Here is a 23,759-nt window from a genome sequence, read left to right as displayed (position 1 = left end):
AGAAGAAAACGATTTTTTTTTGGCTTTTGAAGAGAATAGGATTTAAAGAACATTTAAATAAATTGAAAAGCCAAAATAATCATTGATGAGAGATTAAACCAAAAAAATTCAGGTGAGCGATTCAGGCTCTTGAGAGCCTCTTGTTTTCAAATTGGTCTACATTAAGGTCCAAAGGTTCCAAAATTAAACTTAGTTTGATTTAAACAAAAATTGAATTCCTGGGGTTCTTAGATATGCTGAATCTAAACATATACTTAGTTTTTGATTATGGGCCCAGTTTTCAAGTTGGTCAAAAATTGGGGTCCAAAATTAAACTTTGTTTGATTTCAACAAAAAATGAATATATGGGGTTCATTGGAAATTTGCCAATAACTTTAGTTTAATAAACTTCATTGGAAATTTGCCAATATAAAATGTTGCTAATGAAGCTTTTTTTGTTTATTTTTGGCCATGATTATGATTCTTTTGAAAATTGGAGTTATCTTTCTTTGTCCAGGATAGTAGTTGAATCAACTTAAATCAATGCTTTTTACAATATACAATGCAATATTCACTTTTACTACCAACTGATGAATTATAACAATCTTTGTCATTCAGTGATTACAAGCACTTTGATTACCATTCTAGGGTTATGCCTCTTTTCAAGTGGAAACATTGAATATTTTTTTGTTTCTGTTCTCTTAACTTAAGTTTGTCTCAACTAAATTTAATGAAATGTTAATATAATTCTAAGTACCTCTAAACTAAGTCCAAGTTCAATTTTTGGCAGCCTCACTTTTACAGTTCTTGATTTATGTCCCTTTTTAACATTATATCCTAGTGGGGGTATCATCTGTGTCCCTTCGGACACATTCCCCACTTATTTTTTTTAGAAGTTACTTTTAACTAAAATTAATTTTAATCATGACATTTTATATTTTAATATTTCATGATGTATTTAAATGAGTAATTAGGGCCCAGCCAAAGGCGGGTCGCCCTACAGTGATCAGTCTGTCTGTCCATCCGTCTGTCCGTCCGTCCGTAACACTTTCGTGTCCGCTCCATATCTAGAGAACCATTATGATTTCATACTTAATACTTAACATGATTATTAACCAACACCAGAGGGTGTGTCATGTTGTATGTACAACTTCCTAGGTCAAAGGTCAAGGTAAAAAAATTTGGTTTCAGTTGACAACCCCGTATCCTGTGGTGAAGATCGTGTCCGCTCCATATCTAGATAACCATTATGATTTCAAAGTTTATACTTGACAAAAAAATAACTTGTTTAAGTAACGCCCCTAACTGATTATTTGCTTAAGATATAAACTGCACTTTGAATAAAATTGTGCAAATTAAGAGTTAAATTGAGCTTAATTTATCTTCACACTGGAAAAGCACTCTTCCTTATAAAGACCTAGAGTTAATGCAATTGTCAGAAATAGTGCTTTAAATTATTAATGTTCTTGTTTGTCCACTCCATACCGATATGAAATTATTCAAACTACTCTTCCCATCTTTCCATGAGTGATTTCCATCACTTTGATTTTTAAGCTCAGGATTTCGGGATCCGAGAATTCTTTTTTCGAATTTCGGGATGTCGAGATTTTGATTTATTTAAATTCGGGATTTCGTGTTTTTGAGCCCGGGATTTCGGGATCAGGACCCCTCCTACCCCCACCACCTCATTTATTGACCTATACATTATATCGTCGCTCTATCGGCTATCTATGATAAGCTCGTACATTTCACGAAACTTATTGAATGAGTCATGGTCATGTAATCAATATTTTTTTGTTGTTTAATAAAGGCAGTTATACTATTTTGCCGGCACTGTGTCAACTATCTTAGTTAAAACAGGCAAAATAGCCTATTTCTATAGAAATGGTTATTTTACCGGCACCATTAATTTAGTGTCATTTTGCCGGTCGCTGGAAAAATAGAATATAAGTTACAATGTAGCAGAGGGACTGTCTATGTACAACAAACAATGTATATATATAAATGATAATAATATAATTAATGAAAACTAATAGAGACTCAGTATACTGTAGAGACAAGTCCCTGGTAAGAGGAAGCCAAGTTGAAACATGTTTTATTTAAAGATATGGTATGCAATTCAAATAACTAGCTATTATTTCAAATAAAATATTTTTTGGAGCTATGTGATTGTCTATGTTGTTTTCTATAAATATTTATTTTATCAAATTTATAATGATGCAATTTATTTCTATATAATATTACATTTAGCTCAGTTATTTTGCCGGCTTGCATTCAGATATTTTAATCAGAGCTGGTCAAATATCTTTTTTGCTACTTTGCCGATGCCCGCTAAAAGCCTTTTCTTTAATATAATTATGTTTCGCCACTATTATAAAATCAAGAATCAATGAGTTTGGGATGTTTCCATGAACTGATCAAGAAATGAATTCCAGTCTGACGTTTAACGCCATTTCAACTGGTACCGTATGTGAACGGCGTCAAACAGGGAACCGAAACGTAAAGTTCAAGGCCATCATTATCTCATTAATATTTGTATATTCCGAAGGCATACTGAATGTTTTACGGAGGGGACCAACCTAAACGTGTGTGCACTTTTCAGATCTTTCATTAACTGTATCAAAATATAATCAATAAATAAGCCTGTATAACAACCATTTAACCAGAACAATAGATGCTTGTTTGTCAATTTTTACAACTTTTTAACTGCAACCATTTCAGATTCCGCCAAAATTTGTAATTTGAATTTAAGAATCCGCCAAAATTTTTCTATACTGTTTTTTAGCCCTCAAATTGCAAACTTTTACACCTGCTAAAAAAACCTGTTATATGGCATAATTTGTTAATGCCACTATTCTATTTTTGTGCTGACATGAATTGTCATAGTTATGGTTATATTTATCAATTTACTGTTTAGAAATTTTTGAATTTTTTGAAACATTAAGGATTTTCTACCTCAGGCATAGATTACCTTAACTGAATTTGGCAAAATCTTTAGGAATTTTGGTCCTCAATGCTCTTCAACTTCGTACTTTATTTGACCTTTTTAACTGTTTTGGATTCGAGCGTCACTGAAGAGTCTTTTGTAGACGAAACGCGCGTCTGGTGTATATACTAAATTTAGTCCTGATATCTATGATGAGTTTATCTACTGTCAGCCAATCAAAATGAAAGATTCTGATGAAACAAAAGTGCAATTAGTTTGCTTTAAACTGAACATTAAATATTAACATACAATAAAAACATGGAACAGAAAAGACTAGTTATACTTAATCGAGTAGAAAACAGTTATGATGTTCTTCTTTGTAGATGATATAGTTCCAACTGAAATAAAATTAATGGCGGACAAAAGATCAATTGATTTGTACCTCAAATTACTTCAGTCAGGCAATGAATTAAAGAGAGACATACGTTTAGTAGTGGTTGGAAAAAAAGGTGCCGGAAAGACATCATTGATTAGAAGATTGTTTGGTGAAGACATACAAGATGTAAACAGTACAAATGGAATCGAAATTCACAAAATTAAATGCAAAGCGAAGTCTGATGATGGCATATGGAATAAATTAGATGGTATGATGTTGACAATCAAAAAAACAAATATTTTTTTCTATTCTCAACAATATACAGTTTTGAATATTCAAACTTTTGGCAAGAGTTCCAAGTAATGAAGTTCGAATTGTTCTGTCGTACATTTTATAGTAGTTATGAAATATATCTTGTGATCCTTCTAACCAACATGGCAATCAAATATAAAAAATGAAATAAAATGCTCCGTTTATGAGTTAGATCCCTTAAATGGCTATTTTTTACCAACATGGTTTTGCCTTTTTCCTTGAAAACTATAATGAAAAAAAAGAAAAACTCTGACCAGCAAAAGTAATCAACCAGACACTATCTACAATAAATAGAATTGTTGGAAATGTTTGTCATCTCTTAAAACGAGATGTTCATCCTAAGTTACAAATTTGGCCATTTTGAGCAGTGGACTGGGACTCATCAGTGACGCTCGAGGCAAATATCAAGATGTCTTGAGATTTTGCAAAATTAAGCGATGGTAATATATTCATGCTGATTTATCCCATCGAATCTGAAATAAAGAATATAATAGATAAAGTTAAGTCAGCTTCATATCTTGACTAATGGACAACACCACGAGTTGATTGACTGTTATACAAATGACAACAGATATGTTTCTATTGTCGTAACCAAATTCCCAAATCTTTCCATTGAAGGTTACTACCAAATTAGACATATCACTGGGTTTGTACTTATATGAGAAACACGATGAGTGCCATATGTGCAGTAGACTCTGCTTATCCTTCTTGAGCACTTGAGGTCGCATCCAGTTTTCTGTGGGGTTCGTGTTATGCATTCTTCAGGTTTTTTTTTGGTCATTGAATTGTCCTTTTTTCAACTTGTGGGTTTGAATTCTTTTATCTCTATTTTATTTATAGTGTTTACCTTTTTTGATATTTTTACCTATTATCCTTAACACTATAATAGATCGATAGAAATTTTAAAAGTAGAAATGATTAGTAATACAAGATCTACTAAAAATCAAATTACGGAATGACCTTTTTTACCATTTTTACATTTTTGTTTGTTAGAATGATACTATAATCGGCAGTATATCTACAAACAAGTTTAATTTTAGAAATTGTTGGTCAACCCTTTATATGAGTTAGTGCCTTTAAATGAAAATGTTTATCCTTGCTTGATTGTTGAAGATAAACATATTGATGATATTCTCACAAATAGTCTCCAAAACCGCATCGGTGGTATCTTAGTAGCATGCTTGACTTGAGTGCAGGAGGTTATGGGTTCGAACTCTGACTGGATCACACCAAAATTGGTATTTGCTGCTTCTGTGCTAACCACAAAGCATTAAAGGACAAGAGCAAAGAATCTGGACTGTTACCTTGTAAACAAGCACAAAAAAAATCCAGCTCAGTGTATCAGTCTAGTTCAAAGTAGGGTTTATGTTTTATATTGATTAGGCCCCCGCCAAATGGAGGACACCCTATAGTGATCAGTCTGTCCGTCTGTCCATAACACATTGTGTCTGCTCTATATGTAGAGAACCATTACGATTTCAAAGTTTATACTTGACATGTATATTAACCAACACCAGATGGTGTGTCATAATGTATGTACAACTTCCTAGGTCAAAGTTCAAGGTCAACAACTTTGGTGTTAGTTGACAACCCCATGTCCTATGGTAAAGATCGTGTCCACTCTATATCTTGAAAACTGTCATGATTTCAAAGTTTATACTTGACAGGTATATTAACCAACACCAAAGGGTGTGTCATACTGTATATATACAACTTTTTCGGTCAAAGGTCAAGGTCAAAAACTTTGGTTTCAGTTGACGACGCTATTTGCAATGATAAAGTTCCAATTTTGTTACCACACATTATTCACAGCAGGACCCACAGAGATGGCTCCCATCTCAATTTGATCTAGTTAATCATGTTTTCGTCTTGGATATGCACTTTATTTGCCACTGGAAATTAAACAACCATACTTCCATCCATACATCTAGTCTGTAATGTTAAATGATGCAAATTGACCCCTATGAGAACACAGGCTCTTAGTTTGGTTTTATTCAAATTGAGAATGGAAATGGGGAATGTGTCAAAGAGACAACAACCCGACCAAATAAAAAAACCAACAGCAGAAGGTCACCAACAGGTCTTCAATGTAGCGAGACATTCCCGCACCTGGAGGCGTCCTTCAGCTGGCCCCTAAACAAATATATACTAGTTCAGTGATAATGAACGCCATACTAATTTCCAAATTGTACACAAGAAACTAAAATTAAAATAATACAAGACCAACAAAGGCCAGAGGCTCCTGACTTGGGACAGGCCAAAAATGCGGCGGGGTTAAACATGTGTGTGAGATCTCAACCCTTCCCCTATACCTCTAACCAATGTAGAAAAGTAAACGCATAACAATACGCACATTAAAATTCAGTTCAAAAGAAGTCCGAGTCTGATGTCAGAAGATGTAACCAAAGAAAATAAACAAAATGACAATAATACATAAATAACAACAGACTACTAGCAGTTAACTGACATGCCAGCTCCAGACTTCAATTAAACTGACTGAAAGATTATGATTTCATCATATGAACATCAGGCACAATCCTTCCCGTTAGGGGTTTAGTATCATACCATCATAACATATATGAGAAGAACATAACCCGTGTCATGCCAACAACTGTTTTTAGAATAAATGTGTTTAGTACCGACGCAAAGACCTTCTCAGTGACTCAATATTAATGCCAAAATATGCAATCTTTAATGACTTGACAACAGTATCGTAATTATATCCCTTCTTAATAAGTCTATTCAAAGGTTTTGTAAGTCTCTGAGGTGAATACTGACACCTTTGTGCTTTATAAAAAAATTGTATGTGAAATACCTGAATGTATAAGAAGTCTGCATGTTGAGCTTTATTTACGAATGATGTCTTTATACCGATGATAAAATTTAGTAAATGTTTTGACTAGTTTGTGATATCGAAAACCCTGGTGTAATAAGTTTTCAGTAATACATAAATTTCTCTCGTTAAAATCTAAAACATTGTTACATACACGAGTGAATCGTACAAGTTGAGATATATAAACACCGTAAGATGGTAACAAGGGAACGTCACCATCTAAAAATGGATAATTAACGATAGGAAATGAAAAATCATCCCTTTTATCATAAATTTTAGTATTCAGCTTTCTGTTAGTGATATCGATTTTTTTATTGCATATTATCTTGAAAACTATAATCGATGGGAACAAACGATATATAGCAAAAATTATCAGCAAGACAAAATCTACTGAAAAAATTATCAGAATACTCCTCATTTAAATAATCTACCTTATTCCTTTGTCCTATACTTTTTCTTATTTCTTCTTACTCAGAAATGAACTTTCTATTTTTATTTTCTAATGATAGGAAACAATGAAGACACTGAATCACATGCTAGACTACGAAAACATTTACATGAAAAACTACAGGACAATGAAACAATTGGAGAACCAGTTGAACCTAACATAGCAATCAAGGACAGCACACAAGCAACAAGCTTTGATGAATCAAAGGAATCAAAGGCAGTACCCCAGCAGCCAAAAATGATTAAATCTCCAGAATCAGCAGAACCTCCAGTAACTTCCCAGCAGTCAAACCAGTCATCTGAATGGGCAAAAGGGGATATTGAAAAAATGTCCAAAGTTAATTTTGATGACAAAGAGGAGTATGCCACATTATTGCTATGGGATTTTGGAGGAGATGAGGAATTTTACCACACACATCAAACTTTTCTGTCTTCAGATGCAATTTATCTTGTAGTAACAAATCTCACTGAGGCTAACGACAAAGAAGCACAAGGTAATATTTCATATAGATCATTATTTTATACGGCCATCGGTGGCCAATGTATCTAAGTTATTCATCTATTGTACCCTTAGCCTGTAATAGTTAAAGTTGTGAGTTCCAACTACGCACCATGCAGGTGTGTTGTACTCCTGCTTCCTCCACGATATCGCCAGTAGTGCTGTAAAGGGTGAAACACAAACAATTGATCAATCAATCATCAATAAGTAATAAAGTGGTATTTGGTATTTTTAGCTCACCTGGCCAAAAGTGTCAAGTGAGCTTTTCTCATCACTTGGCCCGTCGTTAACTTTTACTAAAATATTTTCCTCTGAAACTACTGGGCCAAAGTTATTCAAACTTGGCTGCAATCATCATTGGGGTATCTAGAACAATGTGTTTAATGACCCGCCTCCATGGTTAAAAAATAGAATGCAACTTTTGGCTTATATCTCTGAAATTAAAGCATTTGGAGTAAATCTGACATGGGGGTTAAATTCTTCACCAGGTCAGAATCTATCTGCCCTGAAATTTTCAGACAAATCAGACAACCCGTTGTTGGGTTGCTGTTCCTGAATTGGTAATTTTAAGCCAATTTTGCAGTTTTGGGTTTTTATCTGCAATACTATAAGATAGATATAAAATGTAAACAGCAATAATGTACAGCAAAGTAAGGTCTACAAATAAGTAAACATGACCAAAATTGTCAATGAATCCCTTAAGCGTCTGGCGTATAAAATTATAATCCTGGTCCTTTTGATAACTATTTACACCACTGGGTCGATGCCACTGCTGGTGGACATTTCGTCCCCAAGGGTATCACCAGCCCAGTAGTCAGCACTTCGGTGTTGACATGAATATCAATTATATGGTCATTTTTTTTTAATTTTCTGTTTACAAAACTTTGAATTTTTCGAAAAACTAAGGATTTTCTTACCCAAGGAGTAGATTACCGTTGCCATATTTGGCACAACTTTTTGGAATTTTGGGTCCTCAATGCTCTTCAACTTTGTATTTGTTTGGCATTTTAACTATTTTTATCTGAGCGTCACTGATGAGTCTTATGTAGACGAAACGCGCGTCTGGCGTATAAAATTATAATCCTGGTACTTTTGATAACTATTTAGGAGTTGTTGCCCTTTACATTCAATTTTTAACCGGATTTTTGTGTCAAAAATGTCGGTTATTGATTTGGTAATGTACGGGTTGGCGGGCGGCAACCAAATGTTGTCCGTGCATTTACTCATGAACCATTCAACCAAAGCTTTTTAAATTTTAATATGTTGTTACTGATGACAAAATGGAGGTCAAGTTTAATAATGTCGATTTTGACTTTTACCGTTCAGGAGTTATGGTTCTTAAAAGATTGAAAAATGACATTTCCATTCATGTTGTTGCATTTACTCATGAACCATTCAACCTAAGCTTTTCAAATTTTAATATGATGATACTGATGACAAAATGGAGGTCAAATTTGATATTGAAGAATTTCTCTTTCACCGTTCATCAGTTATGATTCTTGTGATATTGCCAGGACACACATGAATGTTAATAAATGCGGTTTGCTGTCGTTGTGATGGCCACAATGGCTAAAAATAGTACATAGGGGTGACATGTAGATTTTGGATTATATCTCTGAAACCAAAGCATTTAGAGCAAATCTGTCAATAAATAAAATTGTTTATCAGATCAAGATCTATCTGCCTTTCAGACAAATCAGACAACCCCTTGTTGGGTTTCTGCCCCCGAAATAGTAATTTTAAATAAAATTTTGCAGTTTTTGGTTATTATCTTGAATATTATTATAGATAGAGATGAACTGTAAACAGCAATAATGTTCAGCAAAGAAAGGTCTACAATTCAGTTAACAAACCAAAAATTTCAAATGACCCTTTAAGGAGTTATCGCCCTTTATAGTCAATTTTTAACAATTTTCATAAATTTTTGTAAACAAAATAAAAGGATCAGTTATTGAAAATTTTAGTCTATTGTTTTCAATAATTTAATTTTTTGTATCCTTATCAACATAAATTTAAAAAAAACAAACTTATCACAATCACTGACTTTCTATGTTCTTGTCACAATCGAAGCCTTTAAAATAACAAATTACAAAAAAAATGCTGGTTTTTTTTAAAAGAAATGTGAATTATTTTTAACAATCAAACAACATTACATTATAATTTTCTAATAGTCTTTTTAACCTTAATAATAAAAAAACAGTCCTAAACAATAACAAGTACAAAATTCCAATGGTGGTCAATATATTCCATAAAATAAAGAAATAGTTGCATGTTTGTTTAACAAAAACAAAAACTTTAAACAGATTTATTCTTGAATTATTCACATTTTCTACAAAAAACATATAACATTCATTTATAACAACGGATTGAAATTGAAGTTACATTATTTTCCAATATGACAAGAAATATTTGCATTTAAGACAACGTGTACAAAAAATTAATATCTTTTTCCTTAAAGTAAACATTATTTATGAAGAACAACCAATTCTGATGAACAAAAAGTACTGAAATAATTTGTATCAAAATAAGCAATAACTGCATTCTTATTCCTTAAGAATAAAAGTTTAAGTATTTTAATTCTCATTATATCTCAATTCTAATTAAAAGAATTGTCTCAAGATGGTAAAAATAACTGATTTTAAAAAAATAGTATCATTTTTGATAAAAAGAAGAAAATTTTTTGTTATTTTAAACAATGCGAATAAAATTTTAGTATGATTTCTCTGACATTCTTTAAATTTTATGAAAAACAACCTAAACTATATAAAGAACAACAATCAAATGGTGGTCAATAATTTCTATTCAAAATGAAGAAATACTTGCATCCTGGTTTAACAAAATCAAAAGTAAACACATTATTATCCTTCAAATGTTCACATTTTATACAAAATTAGTCATAATAGGCATTTATTACAACAGATTGCAATTGAAGTTACAATATTTTCCAATATGAGAGAAAAAATATTTGCATTTTACAAAAATGTAGGCAACGCATACACAGATTTAGTAACTTTTTCCTTAAAGTAAACATATTGTACAAGAAACAACCAATCCTGAAAAACAAAAAGTACTGATGGCGGTTAATAATTTGTATCAAAATAAAATAAGAACTGCCTTCTTATTCCACAAAAATGAAAGTTTAAGTATTTTAATTCTTAGGCCACACAAATTTGATTTATAGTTCTTTGGACAAAATCTCCAACAAAAATTCTTGAAAATAAGTTTTGTTGAGGCGGGTGCTCTACAAGTGGAGCGAGCGGTATAATATTTTTTAAAATTGTGCAATTTAGAAATTTGTGTACCTGTTAAAACAGGATAAATTCAAAGAAAATGGAAGTGAAACATGCTCTTATGTATATAATTTGATGTATTTGTGCCTGTAGTACAGTCTATACCATACCCAACTTTCTGGTAAACTTTTATTTAGTATAACTTTGATCATTTTTGTCAAATAAGCTATAACTGTGTGAATTTTTATTCAAATTCACTCATGTGTATAAAAGTAAATAAAAAGGAGGCAAAATGGAGAAAGTTTAACGAGAGAAACTATGTAAGTTAGGTAAATATATTGTATGGAATACAATTAAACTATGTACATAATATATTTCAAAAAATGCCCTAGCAAAATATTTAATACATTTGATGCAGTTATTTTCATATACAGAAGTGATTGTTTATTGGCTGCTCGGCATCTAGTCAGAAATATTTATCCAAAAGAAGGTCAACATAATGAGTGAGGTGAATAATTCAACAACATCTTGAGTAAAATATTTATAGCAATCTGCTGTGCATGTTGATCTCAGTGTCATGAAACATTCCCTTAACATACATTATGTCCTTAAACCACATTCACATGCATTATTCTGATTTGGCATTTTCCTTTTGCCCCTGAAACCTAAATGTATCTCAAACTGAAAGTGATTGCACCAATAATACATGCGTTATGATTATTTGCAGGCCACCACCACTTTGGTCTCGAATATTGGAAGTCTTAAATTGTCCATTACAAAAGTGTTCTAAGTGCATGTCAATAAACTAACAAGGGGATATGGGTTTTTATCAATTTGAAAATAAGATTAATATATCATTTTTTTTTAAATCATGTGAATTTAATATCAATTTCATCCAAGACAAATAGCTCTATCTATGTCTGTTGTAGTCCAAGATTACTCTGACATCCAACGGCTATTTTGCCTGACAAGCTGTGTCCGTTGGACAACACCATATATTGTCTGGCTAAACAGCCAATTTGTACGTTAGAATAATCTCGGACTATGTATGTATGTATGTATGTACTAAGATCCCTCCGTGAACGGAGCACCCCTCGATTGCTGAGAGGGTACAGTGGAATCTGTGTTCAATAATTTTCATTCAAATGAAGAACTGATTGCATTCTGGTTCAACAAGATCAAAAATAAACACATACCTATCCTTCAAATATTCACATTTTAAACAAAATTGGTAATAAAAAAGCATTTATAACAACTGATAGCAATTGAAGTTACAATATTTTCCAATATGAGAAAAAATATTTGCGTTTTAGGCAACGCGTACAACAATTTAGTATCTTTTTCCTTAAAGTAAACATATATTATGAGAAACAACTAATCCCCATGAATAAAAAGTACTGAAATCATATTGAGGTTAATAATTTGTATCAAAATAAAGCAATAACTGCATTCTTATTCCACAAAAATAAAAGTTTAAACACCTTAAATTTAATTTTTTCTAAATTCTAATTAAAAGACTTATCTCGAGATGTTTGAAATAACTGATTTCAAATAAATTTAGCAATTCTAAACAATGCGAACAAAATTTTAATATTATTTCTTTGACATTATTTTAATTTCATGAAAAAAACAACCTATTCGAAACTATAAAAAGTTAAAAAAATCCCATGGCGGACACATTACCATTTTCGTAGGGAGAAGTGTATGTTAACAGAGACATATTATACAATTATGTATATTAATTATATTAATTAACACAAACAATTTAACGCTCTATGCATCTTCTACTGTTATACTATTTTCATTTTTTTTTATTACAAATTAAGGTGTCTTTGTAGAGGTCCGCGTTCATCGATTGTAAACACTGTCGAGTTCGATTTACATAAGAATTTTTTAAATATACGTATCCGTCCGATCTGTGCATGAATTTAATTTACTGATTGATCGCTGACCGTTGTCACGGTAACTCTCACATAGGTTATTTGACTTATCTGACGGATCATACGGGTCACCGATCACTCATCGATCAAACAAATATCCGTCACCGATCAGTCCAGTTCACGTCAAACAGTAACGCCTAAGATTGCAAGTACTGTATATGTGTGTCTCTGTTTATGTGAAAGTTGAGACATTATACTCGTATAGCAATATTATGTTTTTCATTTATGTTTTATGTAAACTCTTTCCCTGTTTACACGAAACCATTGGCAATACTTTATAAAAAGTATAACAAAAACTCATTCTTTATCTATGTTTTTGATCAGGTTAACTTACCATCAGAATGTCATCAATGATTGATAAATACTCATATAATGCTTCAAGCTTTCAGTATTTCGTAGCGCGTACAAGTTATCGATAAAAAAACAACAACAGTTATTTCATTTAATTTAAAACTTACCTAATAAGTTAAGAATATTCCAACATACAAATATGATTAAAATACATGTGTTCGAGATACATAATAAACATCTATACCACGTGATATACAATTAAGATAAGTAGAAAAACGTAAACAGAGAGAACGTTTGTTTTCCGGATTTGTTACTATGCAAATTTTGTAAACTATATAGATTGTAATATTCTATTAACCACTTTTGAAATTTATAATAAGTTTATCTAACTTGTGAATCCCCTGGTTTATTTGATAATCCACACACAGAGATAAGCCTATTTGGGATAGTTGTACCTTTAGGGTATTTGTTAACAACCAATTGTGCAATAAACTGAATAATTATTAAAAAAAAAAAGATTTGCAAATACCATTTCCATGCAGGAAAATCAGGTTTGCTGTCATTCTGACAATTTGTTGTATAAAGGGGGTTGTTGTCTCATTACCATATCACACCCCCTTTATTTATTCAAAAAGGCATTAAAAGCATGAGCCAAAGGTCTTTTATTTCTTGTTTGCCTAAATTTTCACAATAAAGAAATATTATAAAAATAATTTTAAAAATCCATAAACTAATATATTCATAATTTAACTGGTGTCACAAATCCTAAGAAGAAAATTCCAACTTCCTGAATATATAAACCATACAATTAAGACATAATCTAGTGAATATCTCCTATTTCATTGTATCCGTTTCACAGCAGCAACACAAGGTAGGAACAGTATTTAAAGGGAAACTCCGCAAAAAAATGAAAAATTGATATTTTGTTCTTGAAGCATAATAAACCACATGTTCATCAATAAAAAAGGTTTAATTCTGTATTTTAAGAGGTCAAAATCGATTTTTAAAATTAATTATCAGCTCTTCGAAATCGCCATCTTGTCGGCATGTCCCATATAAAATGTCACTTGACTTCTGGTGATATCTATAAACCACAAAGAACAAACAGATTCGGGGATTACCGACCGTGCGTTATCATCAATCAATCAGGTATTGCCATAGACAGTGTAAAAATGTCTTACTAAGTGTAGGGTCAAACAAGGTTATTACAAAAGTCTACATAGTTTTCCCGATCCCACAACACAAGAAAGACATGCAATGCATGGTTGTGCAGCCTTCTTTTGAGGGAGATTGGTAATTATATTCTTTTAATAACAAAATAACCTAGCAGTGCTGATAGCTATAGTTATCAAATCCTTATATAATAAGATCTCGTTGATAAACAAATATATAGATTTGATGAGGGAGAAAGTTTCAATTAAAAGAAAGACAAAATTAATGCAGCACTTGTTATTGTAACAATCAATGATATACACAAGATTCATTAGTATGCCTCTTTAATTTAAAGTACATTGATTTATATCAAGAATTTACGTATATAGACAAGGTAATTTTTTCAAATTAATAAAGTTATACAATTATAAATAACATTTTTTTTAATTATGTTATTCAACAGCTATTGACAAGGAGCGATGTTAGGAAGAGCTTTAGCTTGGACATAATATGTTGATATACAAATGTAATATAATATTTCCACTGCCAGGTTATAGAAATGTAAATATCTACATATCGAATATTTCAATTTCTTTATTAAAAGATCTCTTTTTTTGAACTAATCTTTGAATGATATTTGGAATCAACTCAGAACGGTCATTTGTAAAGACACTTTACAGTAACATGTGTGACCCTATCTGGTATATTCAGTGAAAAATGTATAGGTTTTGTTTCCTTTTTAAATTTTAGTTCGTTATCTTATTAAATATATATTTTGGCTTCCTCCCGAATTGACAAAAGGTATGTTAGAATTATTGTTAGATGTAATGCCAGAGTGACAAATTCAGCTAGGTATTCCAAAGACGTATATTCGATACATGTCCCTGTGTATTCCAGTGACATCCTGTCGACTTAAATTCGTATGACACAATTAAACAGTGACAGGTTAATGCATGGTCTCTTTATTGATGTACCCAGTGTGCACGGGTAACATTTATTGAACCACATATTTGTGTCTGACAATAAGTTTAAAAAAATCATAAACATGAACTTTGAAATTTTTGAGAAATAGATAATGTTTTGTCATGATTATAGAGCCTTTTTGTGAAGAAAAAAATCTTCATGCAAATAAAAGCTTTTGTCGATTGACAAAGATGCAGATACAGTAATGCAACACTTATAGTCACTTGAAGAAAATCTGAGAATCCCTTCTATTTCTTTCCGTTTTTTTGGTCTTATGTCCACTATATCTTTATAAGGATTAGGATGACACGGGAATTTGTCATTGTATCAAAATTAAGAAGTGTAGATAGAGTGGCATATTGAAAACAATATATAAGCGAATAGAGAAAAAATAAAGAGAATGATCGACGAAAATGGGAACTAGTTATTGCAAAGAAGCGGATATAAAAAGAGAGGCACATTGGGAAACAAATGTTTGCATGACAAAGTTATTGCTCGCTTTGATATTTTTAGTTATACAAAATCACACATCGTGTTCCTAATTGATATTCACGTGCACTTACTTGATGTCTGCATAGCGGCATGGTTATAACTTAAAAATGATTAAGTTTTCCATTTGTTATATCGTAGTGTTGCTGTGTTTCTTTATTAATGATTGTGTAAACTGTATAAAAAAATCTTCATACCCGTTTAGTTATTGCCTATAGACGTTTGATTATTGTTACATACCATATATATATGTAGGACTCTAAAGTGCGATGGGGACGCTAAAGTACGATGGTTAGGCTAAAGTGCGATGGTCTATGCTAAAGTACGTGGTTCCATACGCTAAAATGCGATGGTCCGGGAAAATATAGACGTAAAAACGTAGTTCGATAATGACGTTAACAGTTGTTTATACAAACTAAAAATGAACATACCGGAAAATATTAGGAATATTTGATTAACAACTTTTACACCATATGTCCATGACTAACGAGTAATTGATTGCATTTAACCGTTCTTTGTCGGCTGAACCACAATGTTTATTTTTTTCAAGTGCTGAAAAAAGGACTAGTATCCTACAGTCGAACATTTTACTATATAAATACAAAACAGTAAAGGCATACTTATCCTGCTTCTATTTGAAGCGAACGGATACAATTCGAATCATTGTTTATTCGGCAGTTTACTTTGTGATCCCCGTTAACATGCCGCCATCGATTTTAATGAAAAGTAACGTCGATAAAATAGAGATACATGTTTTCATGCGTTAACTATAAATTGTTTGCTAACACATAAGTTCGTACTGCATATTGTAGGAAAATATAGAAAAGGAGAAAGCTCGGCGAGCATTGCATTTCTCTCGCATTTAGATTTAAGCTTATGCAAATAAATGCGGCATATTCCGACAATGAACGAATAAGGGATTTTTTTAATTTTCAATGACAAATGTAAGGGAGGTTGTAACATTGGTGTGAACGGCAATCTACACCAATTATCCAAATATTCAATACGCTCCGAATTGTTAAAAATTCATTTTACATGAACTATAATATTAGCAAAACATAAATTACCTTTACAGCAATTATTACTTGGTCGGACTTGTTAATTTAGAAAAAATTACTTCCGACTACCGGTAAATTGTAAAGCCTATCACATATGTTATACCTTAACATAATAGCTTTTGCAAAAAGACTTTTTAAACCTCAATGTTTTAATACTTCGAATCTTACCCTTTGGACCATATATATATATATACAACTCGTCTAAACATCAACCCAACAATGTTAGATCTGTAAATTTGCTTTCGCAAATTTTTGGTTCTTCCCTCGCCGGGATTCGAACCCATGCTACTGTGATATCGTGACACCAAATCGCCTGCACTGCAGCCGTCCCGCTAGACCACACGACCACCTGGGCTCTCAATAAAAGAGCTTTCGGTGGGCATGTGTTACCTTTCCACGTCAGTTTTAATCTAGCGGCGTACTACAGTACATGATATATAAGGCATGAAGATGTTATTGTTTACAGATCAGCTAAATTATCTATAGTAAAGGATCCTACAAATTAATGTAAGATACAGTCACAGAAAATAATTATATTCATATATATATATATATAGAGAGAGAGAGAGAACCTTTTATACATCTTACAGTAAAACGACATAAGAATCCTGTAACTAGCTACTCAATATGGTTGTATTGGAATACAAATTGACAACTATGCATGGTTCGAGATTATGTAATATTTGCCACATGACGCTCATTTTTAGCTCACCTGGCCCAAAGGGCCAAGTGAGCTTTTCTCATCACTTGGCGTCCGTCGTCCGTCGTCCGTCGTCGTCGTCGTCGTCGTCGTCGTCCTGCGTCCGGCGTTAACTTTTACAAAAATCTTCTCCTCTGAAACTACTGGGCCAAATTTAACCAAACTTGGCCATAATCATCATTGGGGTATCTAGTTTAAAAATTGTGTCCGGTGACCCCGCCAACCAACCAAGATGGCCCCCATGGCTAAAAATAGAACATAGGGGTAAAATGCATTTTTTGGCTTATAACTCAAAAACCAAAGAATTTAGAGCAAATCTGATTAGGGTAAAATTGTTTATCAGGTTAAGATCTATCTGCCCTGAAATTTTCAGATGAATCTGACATTCCATTGTTAGGTTGCTGCCCCTGAATTGGTAATTTTAAGGAAATTTTGTTGTTTTTGGTTATTATCTTGAATATTTTTTAGACAGAGATAAACTGTAAACAGCAATAATGTTCAGCAAAGTAAGATCTACAAATAAGTCAACGTGACCAAAATGGTCAGTTGACCACTTTAGGAGTTATTGCCCTTTATAGTCAATTTTTAACCATTTTTCGTAAATCTTAGTAATCTTTTAGAAAATTCTTCTCCTCTGAAACTTAATTGAAACTTGGCCACAATCATCATTGGGGTATCTAGTTTAAAAATTGTGTCCGATGACTCGGCCAACCAACCAAGATGGCCGCCACGTCTAAAAATAGAACATAGGGGTAAAATGCAGTTTTTGGCTTATAACTCAAAAACCAAAGCATTAAGAGTAAATCTGACACGAAGATAAATTGTTGATCAGGTCAAGATCTATCTGCCCTGAAATTTTCAGATGAATTGGATCATCGGTTGTTAGGTTGCTGCCCCTGAATTGGTAATTTTGAGGAAATTTTGCTGGTTTTTTTTGTTTTTATCTTGAATATTATTATAGATAGGGATAAACTGTAAACAGCAATAATGTACAGCAAAGTAAGAACTAAAAATAAGTCAACATGACCAAAATAGTCAATTGACCCCCTAAGGAGTTATTGCCCTTCAAAGTCATTTTTTAATAATTTTCACAAAATTTGTAGATTTTCACCAATATTTTCCACAGAAACTACTGTTATAGATAGAGATAATTGTAAGCAGCAAAAATGTTTAGTAAAGTAAGATCTACAAACACATCACCAAAACACAATTTTGTCATGAATCCATCTGTGTACATTGTTTAATATTAACATAGACCAAGGTGAGCGACACAGGCTCTTTAGAGCCTCTAGTTCTTTCTACCATCATCATTTTATTCATTAAATATTGCTGTAAACATAAATGTTTAACACCCAAACAAAATGGGAGTAGTATATACCTTCAGAGCTTCTTCGTGGTATATATTTGTGGAATATAAAAATTACTTTATTTTTTGAGAGAACACTCACCTAACCAAAACGAACGATATAACCATGCAGGCATTTAGTTTTCGTCAGACACAAGATAAATAATCACTATCAAAAACGTATATATGCATGCAGTTTCAAATATCAAGAAAAATTAGCGGTCGATGTCTATAGGTCACTGTTAAGTCCGTTTAGAGTCAGACATGCCACTTGTACATTCTTGGAAGCCTTCATGTACCACATTCGACGATGGGAACTCTTCTCTGATGGTGTTGACAACATAAGCTTGTATGGAAATTCTGGTTATCTGTATACAAGTGGTTGGCCTCGTCTGTCCAAACAATCATAACGAAACGCTACTAGTCTGCTTTTTCTGGCAGAGAGGACCTCTTGAACTCATCCTCAATGGCACTTATACGTCAGAAAACTTACAAGTATACAAGTAAAGATTGTTTCAAGAACAATGAGGTTGGGACGAATTAATCTATATAAAATCGTCAACAGCAGTTATACATTACTAAGATATGCCTTTTATTACAACTACCGAACTACTGATTTGGATAATTGACCGCTATCCTGTTCAACATTGCACACAATTATCATGCATAGAATATAAAACAAACTTGTAAAAAAAATCCTCAAACAAAATAATGTATAAGATAAGATTTATAATACATGTATATCCATTAATGAAATAAACGATAATTAGAGTTCTTTTCACAAATAATTTAGTTAGTGATTGTCAGATTAATTTTAATAAGTAAGAACGAAATGTTAAAAAGAAAATCATGCTAGTTGCACTGTTGTATTTTGTTCAATTAAACACTTTAAAATTGCGAAAGATTTGCGATACTTAGCATTTAAAAATCGCCAGATTCAAACACACAGGTAAACAAATTCCCGTAAAGTAAATCAGATGTGCAATAATTTTATTTGGGAAACGCAACATTTAATTTTTAAGGTTCTTTCAACTCGATTTTAATTTTATGCTAATTGTATAGAACGTTATCGGATATTGTTCCATTTTTATGTTGCATACACTGCCGAAATTAAAAATGTATTTTTAATAAATTTATACAATTAAATTATTGTTTCTCTATTGTCATCGGTCTATTAAACTCGCTATACCCTTTCTGTTAATTCATTTGAAATGACGCCGAAATGACAACATTCATAGCTGTGTACACTTGAATTCACACCTATGTACATCTGAGGCTAAATTACTGCAAGGTAATGTTCAAACCAATTCTACGCAAATCGAGAAATATACAATGACTTTACAAAATAATATACACACTCTGTTCACACATATTTTCCATTGAAATGGTTATCAAAGTTATAACGGTTAATAAAACGTAAAATATGTTAAGTTCAAGATCAGTAAAAATGTTCAAAAAATATTTTATGAAAAAATCCCAACAATAATTTTTGAAATTAATTCGAAAATATTTATATTTATATAATTATATAGGAAGATTTATTCAATAATACAAAACGGTACACACACGTTTATTTTGATATTGTGGTTATTAACTACAACCAACGATCATATGTGCGCTTTTAATTACGTAGTATTGTGAGAAGAAATTAAGACTTTAACAGATTTTATTTTTTCCCAGGATTCAACAAATCGGGCTAAAACGTCACAACCCACTCTCGTATGTCAAGCAAAACAGTTACAAATACTTGATTTTCTCCGTTATTAGAAGGAATATAAATATAAAACTTTGTGATTGTATTTTTTATGTTAAGACGAACATATTAAGATGATAAGTACAACATAACGGAATTTCCCTTTAAGTGCTATCGGAATGAAAGACACTTCATGCAGGGTTTCCTCATCCTTATATATTGATTCCTGTTAACATATCAGTAAAGTTGTTTCACCATACACCTCTATTACAATATTACTGTCAGCCTTATTTATACTTGAATAAATGTACATATTGCAATCATTCTACAATCAATGTTTAGATTTATTCAAATTATGGATGGATTCAATTCACTGCTACAGTAGACTGGAAAACGACAAAAATGAATCTGATGACAAAATGAGATCATTAGAGGATCTTGATCCACCAGTAGTTATTGTTGGCACTTGGAAAGATGCTGTGGACTCTAAAACAGGAAATGTATATATTATTTTTTTAAGGATTCAAACACACATCTACTGTTCGTGTTTATTTTATAGGACTTAATTAGACTCTTATATTTTTGTTATATTCAACTTCCATGACATATTTAGACTGGATGTAAAGCAAAATATAATCAATTATTCTATTTGTTGTTTTTTTTTTTGTATTTTTGGCATGGCGTTGTTAGTTTCAATGCCACTGAAAATTGTATGTAAATGCAAAATAATGTTTAATACATCATCAGTAGTATAGTTAGTGGTCTACATGATTAAATTGGTCATGCTTCAAAAAATATCATAGCCCTAACAACTTTGGTGTTTTTTAAAACCATTTTAAAATCCATGCCATTGCTTATTATGTATCCATTCAAAGTTAATTATTGATCCATTTTGTTACTTAGGTACGGCTAAAGTTTTGCGATTTTTAAAGATTATCATTTATTATAATCTTTAATCTGTTGTCAAAAATGAATAATTGGTAGGTATTTTAAAATCATGTGATGTGAAACTACCTACAGCAAAGGCGATTACATAAAACAAAAACAAAAACAGAAGTGCTCTTTGTATGTTGAGTAAACTCTTTTAATGTTAAGGAAATAGAAATAATTCTTTCTCGTAATGTTCAGTGGAAAGATTTCTACAAATATATTGCCTACCAATGTTGACATACGCATAGAGCATGCCATGAAATTATTATCTTCAAAGTAAATGTGTTTTGTAAAATTTTATGAAAATGGGAAAATGAGACAATTAAGCGACGTGTTATAAGATTGAAAAAAGAAAACTATACGAAGATGTTTTACAGTTAAGTTTCAAGAGCATTTAACACAACCAATGCTTCTTTCAAGCATATGTCATATTGTCCTCGTCGATTGGTGACTATAACAAACACCTTATTTCAACAGATCAATTTGTAATTGACAATATAAGAATACTTACTTATTTAGCTTCATGATGGGATGGATTTGATACGCTAAATGCTTTCATGTGTTGGTGAGATTTTTTCGTTTAGACTTATTAAACAAAACAGATACTTGATTTTGTAGCTAGAGGGAGCATGCAGACAAAACCTTTTAAAGTATACTAAACAGTTGTCAAATGATGAACGTCGACATTTTAGGGACAATTGTGAATACTTTATTTCTAATAAAGATGATGCTGACAGTGTATTCAAGCAGATACGGGAAGACATCTTAACCTTAGCCAGAAAGTTAAATACATGGAACAATAAGTATCCTTTAAAATTTATTAAGCTTGAAGAGAGGCTTCAAGAAGAGAAGACAAAGTTGCCAATTATTTCTTATCAGGAAGTTCGAGAAATGTCTTTAAAATTACCAAAGGCTTTAAGTGAGCGAGAACTTAATTTATTTCTGGAATTTCATCACGCACTCAGAACTTTGGTTTTTTTTGCAGACATTAAGGAATATATTGTTTTAGATACACAATGGTTGTCTGATGCTTTCAAATGTATAGTAACAGCAAAGAAATTCCATGCTACTACTAAAAATCAAGAATTGTGGGACAAATTTTTCGAAACTGGCAAATTAAATGAGGAGGTTTTAGAAGATATATTTAAAAAGCAGAAACCAATTTTGCGTAATCATAAAGACCATATCCTGAATGTAATGGAGAAATTTGATATCATTATACGTCCAAACAGATCAGAAGGTGCTAATGACATTTATGTACCTTGCATGATTAAAAAAGAACCGGAAGATGACATTTATAAAATGCTTAATGTAACGAAAGATATCAATACAAGATCAACTTGGTTGTGTTTTAAATTTAGGTTCCTACCACCACACCTTATCAATCATTTGATTGCGTCACTGAACAGGAAATATACATTTGCAGAAGTGGTTGACCATAAAATGGACAAAGGCAGGAGGGAGAAAAAAAGAAGAAAATCTTCACACATTGCAGAGAAGATTGTCACTGAGCAGAAGAAAAGACAAATTGCTCTTTTCAAAGGCACCGCTGTCTTTGAGTTACAAGAGACAAAATTAAGAAAATTACTTGTAATGACATGTCTAAATGTTATTCAGATTCAGGTTTGGGAATTTGGGGAAGACATTAAAAAAGATATGTACAAATATATTGCCGACTTTGTGACGGAGGAATTAAACGCCATTATGCATACAAGATTCAAAATGTCAAATGTAACATTTGAGAAAACCTGGGAATGTGGCCTTACAAAGCCACAGAGTGTAACAGGATCAAACAAGTTCAAGCCTATAACAGAATATCAATGTGATACATGTCAAATTAAACACATGTTCATTGACGAATGGTCAAATCAACACAAAAAAGCACCATGGGTAAGTGACTTTTGATACTAAATAGACACATTTGATTGTAAGTTTCTACAGAGGAAATAACACTATATTGTCAACGTTCTATATCGAAAAGGTAATATTTTGAATTAACTATTTCTATTTTCAGATTCGATAAAAACCTTAAAATATTCATGATATATATAGAATAACCATACATTGTCTCGAAATATCAATGTTATTTGTACAAGGCTTAGAAACAGGTAAAAAGCAAGGCTGTGACGAGCATTTCTACCTGTTTCGAGCCCAGTACAAATAACATTGATATTTCGAGACAATGTATGGTTATTGTTTACATACTGCAACTCTTATAACTGTTCTAAATGAAGTATTAAGGAGGCTCGCGGGTATAAGATTTTCAGAAAAAAATTAAACATTAAATTTTCATTACAAATTTTATTTATTACCTTAAGTAGTTGTTACTTTATCATGTGGTACAAACATCATTCCAAAAAATCAATTCGTGTTGGCCCCAGCGGACTTTTAAAATGTAGATATCACTTAAAAAGCTCCAAATTATCTCCCTTTGGTGCAAAAATGCCATTTTTTGGCATTAAAATTGAAATATCTTTTTTAATTCATCGGTGACCTATATTTTTTATTGTTGTTTTCGAATAAGCTGTACATAAACTAAATAATTATAAAATTTTAGCGATTTCTGTAATTTAGTTCTTTTTTTATTTCGATATTA

General features: G+C 31.9%; 1 protein-coding gene across 2 annotated transcripts in view; it reads left to right on the top strand.

Annotated features, from left to right (window-relative positions):
* Positions 1-23,759, top strand: part of LOC139499158 (uncharacterized) — a 116,634-nt gene that overhangs the window by 71,578 nt on the left and 21,297 nt on the right. For both annotated transcript variants that reach the window (XM_071287839.1, XM_071287841.1), the window contains exons 13-16: positions 3,289-3,549; positions 6,936-7,367; positions 20,576-20,733; positions 21,782-23,053. In XM_071287839.1, the coding sequence (XP_071143940.1) occupies positions 3,289-3,549; positions 6,936-7,367; positions 20,576-20,733; positions 21,782-23,053 (2,123 nt within the window). The remainder of the gene's footprint in view (positions 1-3,288; positions 3,550-6,935; positions 7,368-20,575; positions 20,734-21,781; positions 23,054-23,759) is intronic.

The sequence above is a fragment of the Mytilus edulis genome, chromosome 12 (assembly GCF_963676685.1).
Source record: "Mytilus edulis chromosome 12, xbMytEdul2.2, whole genome shotgun sequence".
Taxonomy (NCBI): Eukaryota; Metazoa; Mollusca; class Bivalvia; order Mytilida; family Mytilidae; genus Mytilus; species Mytilus edulis.
Note: the sequence above shows the minus strand (reverse complement) of the source record. Positions and strands in the feature narration are given on the sequence as shown.